General features: G+C 60.1%; 1 protein-coding gene across 6 annotated transcripts in view; it reads right to left on the bottom strand.

The window, feature by feature from the left end:
- Nucleotides 1–109: 109 nt before the first annotated feature.
- SLC25A44 (solute carrier family 25 member 44) overlaps nucleotides 110–3,721 on the bottom strand; it is a 14,686-nt gene continuing 11,074 nt past the window's right edge. For all 6 annotated transcript variants that reach the window (XM_032398319.1, XM_032398325.1, XM_032398324.1 and 3 more), the window contains one exon: nucleotides 110–2,070. In XM_032398319.1, the coding sequence (XP_032254210.1) occupies nucleotides 1,879–2,070 (192 nt within the window). In that variant the 3' untranslated portion in view covers nucleotides 110–1,878. The remainder of the gene's footprint in view (nucleotides 2,071–3,721) is intronic.

A 3,721-nucleotide genomic window follows, 5' to 3' on the forward strand; every position in this document is an offset into this window, starting at 1 on the left:
GAGGGGTGGAGAGGGGCAGAGGGAGAGGTGGAGAGGGCGGGAGGGGGTGCGGCACCCCGCTGCGCGGGGAGCTGGGGGGGGAGCGGTCTGAGGGCACGAACCCCCCACTTCCTGAGACGGGCGGGGCAGCACACCGCCTCCTGCCACCACACGGTCCGCGCCACGCGGGCCGCAGACGGGCCTCCAGGGAGGAGGTGTGGGACTGAGGCGCGGGGAGAGCGGAGGGGCCCTGGCCTCTATCCTGTTGGTGGCTCTTGGGGCAGGTGGGTGACGGAGGGGCAGGGGGTTCAGAGTCACCTGTGCACCCCGGGGGGGCTGACCATTAGTGGACAGACACTGGGGGACACCTGACAAAGGAGGAGAGGGGACACAAAACCGAAGGTAGGTGAAGGGGGTTAACCCTCGAAGATTCGAGGCCCAGACGGTGGTGGTGGCAGCGAAGGTGGAGAAGCGCGGTTGGCTCTGATCTGGCCAGGGCGACAGAAAGGGGGGGCAGCCGTAAGAAGTGTCAAGGCCTCAGGGAGCTAGCACCTTTCAAGTTGGCACCGTGGCCTTTCCCGGGGATGGGACCGATGAGAGGCGGGCAGGCTCACGCAGCCACACGTGTGCAGTACGAGTGCAGGGTCTGACAGGCCTTCTGTCCCGGGGGCGCCGCACCCGCATCGCAGGCCTGGTGGCGGCCGGGGGCGTGGGGCAGGAGTGCTGGGCGGCCACCAGACCAGCTGGGCAGTGTCGGGCTGGTAAGTGCAGCGGTCCTGGTGCGGTGACCTCCTGCCCCGCTCCTTACTGTCTCCCAAGAATCCCTTGGGAGGCCCGTGACTGGGATGAAGAAAAGAGAACACCAGTGGTTCCACGACTCGGAGATTCCCGCCGTGAGACCTGTGTGTCCGTGAGTCCCAGTGACCGGGGTGTAGACGCGGGCGGCCCCACTGCCCAGGGCCCAAAGCTTCACTGGGCTGCTCCGGAGCAGCTGTTCTCCACCTGGGGGCAGCAGGCCCAGGCAGCCTCATCTACTCAGAACTGGGCCCGCCCCTCTAGTCGTCCCGGGCCTGTGCGTCCGGGGGCTGCTGGCTCTGAAGGAACGTGGAAGGGACAAGTAACTGGGATTGAGGGAAAAGCCACATTTTCCACCTGTCTGAGAAAGGGGTGGGCTCTGACTGCAGGATTGGTGCTTCAGCAGGACTGACAGTACCTAGTTCACAGATGTTAAAAAAATACACACACAAAATAAGAGTATCAACATTTGTCCCCGACCTAATAACTCTCCAAAGAGAGGACGAGTGCTCTGGAGAACCAGAGGTTTTTCTGCTCCTACTCCCTGTGCAGAAGTACCTGGCACCGTGCCCCCCTCCCCCCGGTGGCAGGGAAAAGCAGAGCAGTCTGGTGGGCAGCTCAGTCCCAAAATAAAAACAAGCAAGCCTGAGAGATGAAGCAGGAAAGGGCTGATGGTAGCTGATGGAACCTGGGCTGAAAGCCCGGGAGGAAGACCAGTGATAGTAAGCAAGCTCTATGTACAGCTCTTGTCAGGGTCTCAGGGACACAGATGGCGGGGGAAGCCAGAAGAAGGGTTCGCAGGGGATGGGTGGGGTGGGACTGGTGGGGACGGTGGGTTTCCTTAGGATAGGACTGAGGACCCAGACTGAGCGAGGGAGCCCAGTTTGGCAAGAAAATAAAAAGTAATGGGAGCAGGGGGTCCAGGTGTGGAGTCTCTTTAGCAAGAGCAGTTCAGAGTCTCTGCCCTGTCCCAGACAGGCCACCCGGCCTAGGGGAGGGCTTCGGATGTGGTGGGGACACGGGGGGGGGGGGGTGCTACCCTCCCCACGCTGCCCCCACCCCAGAGTAGTGTGGCAAACAGCGGGGGTCGCTCCCCTCCACGGGTTACCAATGTCTTGAGTCCACCAGCTCAGGTCGGAGGCTGAGTTTCTTGAGGCTCTCGTAGCCCACCACGATGACAATGGTGGAGGGCGTGGCTGAGATGATTCTGGCCGAGAGGCCTTTCATGAGGCCCCAAGGCCCCTCTTCTGCCATCAGCTGTCTGAAGGTCAGGATGATGGAGTTCTTGCCTTCAACCTGGAAAAGCAACACAGTGGAGGGCCACGGTCTGCAGTCGAAGTCGCTCGGCGCAGGCTCCCTCTGCCTTGGGGTCCAGGGGCTGGATTGTGCTTGTGAGGGACAGTGCGGCACAGGGCTTCATGTGGGCTCCGGTGCCAGGCTGCCTGGGTTGAATTCTGCTCCCCAGCTTACTAAGAGCGCAAGCTCAGGGAACACAGTCACCTCTCTGCACCTCAGTCCGTTCCCATGCAAGCAGCGATGGAGCGTACCCACCCCTGCGGACAGGCACACGCGCCCTGTAACTGCGAGCTGTTACTACCGCCAGCAGATGGGCCACTCAGCTGCGGTCCTTGTCCTTGCCCTGCTTGCGTGTCTCTGGCCTCAGGGACACCGGGTGCTCGCGGCCCTGCCGGTCTGTCATTTCCATTCCAACCACCTCAGTCCCTCAGTCTCCACAGTTGGGAGTCCTCCCCTCACCCCGGGACCCCTGCTCCCTGCCACACTGGAAGTTTGGCTAAGGCAAGAATCTTCTCTGTTCCTGCCCCCTTCCCCGGACCCTGCCACCAAAGCACACTTGGCCCCACTCAGACCCTCAGCCAGTGCAGGACACCTGCTCTCCTTGCCATACTTCCCCAGAGTGGATGATGTTCACAAGGTGATATCCAGCTCAGAGCATCACCCTCCTCCTCCCCACCTCCCGTAGCCCCCTCCTCCACACTCCGCTCTTCCTCTGCAGTACTCTCCTCTGCCCGCCTCTGCCCCCAGCCCTCCCATGTATCCACAGCCGCGGCAGGGCCGCTCAGCTAGCTTGGTCTCCTCCCGCCTGGGGGTGCCTCAGAAGTAGACACCTGTCCTTTCCCTTGGATCTCCTCAGGGAACACTCAAAACAAGCCTCAGAAGAGAACGAGGAGGGAACCTGTGCGCTTTATTATTTGCAAACCCATCAAATGCCAATTTATTCGTTCAAAAGTGTGTGGGGGCAGCATTCTTTCCTAGGGACAAATATACCTTTAGATTTACCAGCCACCTCCATCCCAGCATCCTGGTATTAGGGAAGCTGACCTCACCCCCAAGCTGTTGAGTTTCTTTTCCTCCCCTCCCGCCCTCACCAGTGACCCCACTCTCCTGGACAGCTGTCCTCCTACTCTACCCGCCTCAGACATCAAAATCCCCCATTCTCTCCACCTAAAGCTTTAGACGGCAGAGCGCCATTTGTATGTGACACACCCATACTCAGGTTCTATTTCCTTGGACTAGGTGCTGGGGGACGATCTCTGGGCTGAGAGGACAGGGACGGTCATCTCTGGACAGCGCCACCAAGGGCTCTGTCAGCATCTCTGCTGAGTCCACATGGCCCAGTCTGTGAGGCCTACTCAAGAACAGTCTGTAGAGAATTCGGCCCAGTGGAGAAACCAGACTTAGGGAATTCATTGAAATGGATATATTTCTAATAACCACAGACCTGCAAAGTAAGGAAAAGGTGTCTGATCGGCTAACAGGAGGCAAGGCAGGGAGGAGTCGGGGGCATGGCGAGGACAGGAGCAGGGCATGTAAGGACAGGAACAGGCGTGCAAGGACAGAAGCGGGTGTGCAAGGACAGCAGCAGGGCATGTAAGGACAGAAACAGGCGTGCAAGGACAGGAGCAGGTTATGCAAGGACAGAATCAGG

The sequence above is a fragment of the Phoca vitulina genome, unplaced genomic scaffold (genome assembly GCF_004348235.1).
Source record: "Phoca vitulina isolate PV1807 unplaced genomic scaffold, GSC_HSeal_1.0 scaffold115, whole genome shotgun sequence".
In the NCBI taxonomy this organism is placed as follows: domain Eukaryota; kingdom Metazoa; phylum Chordata; class Mammalia; order Carnivora; family Phocidae; genus Phoca; species Phoca vitulina.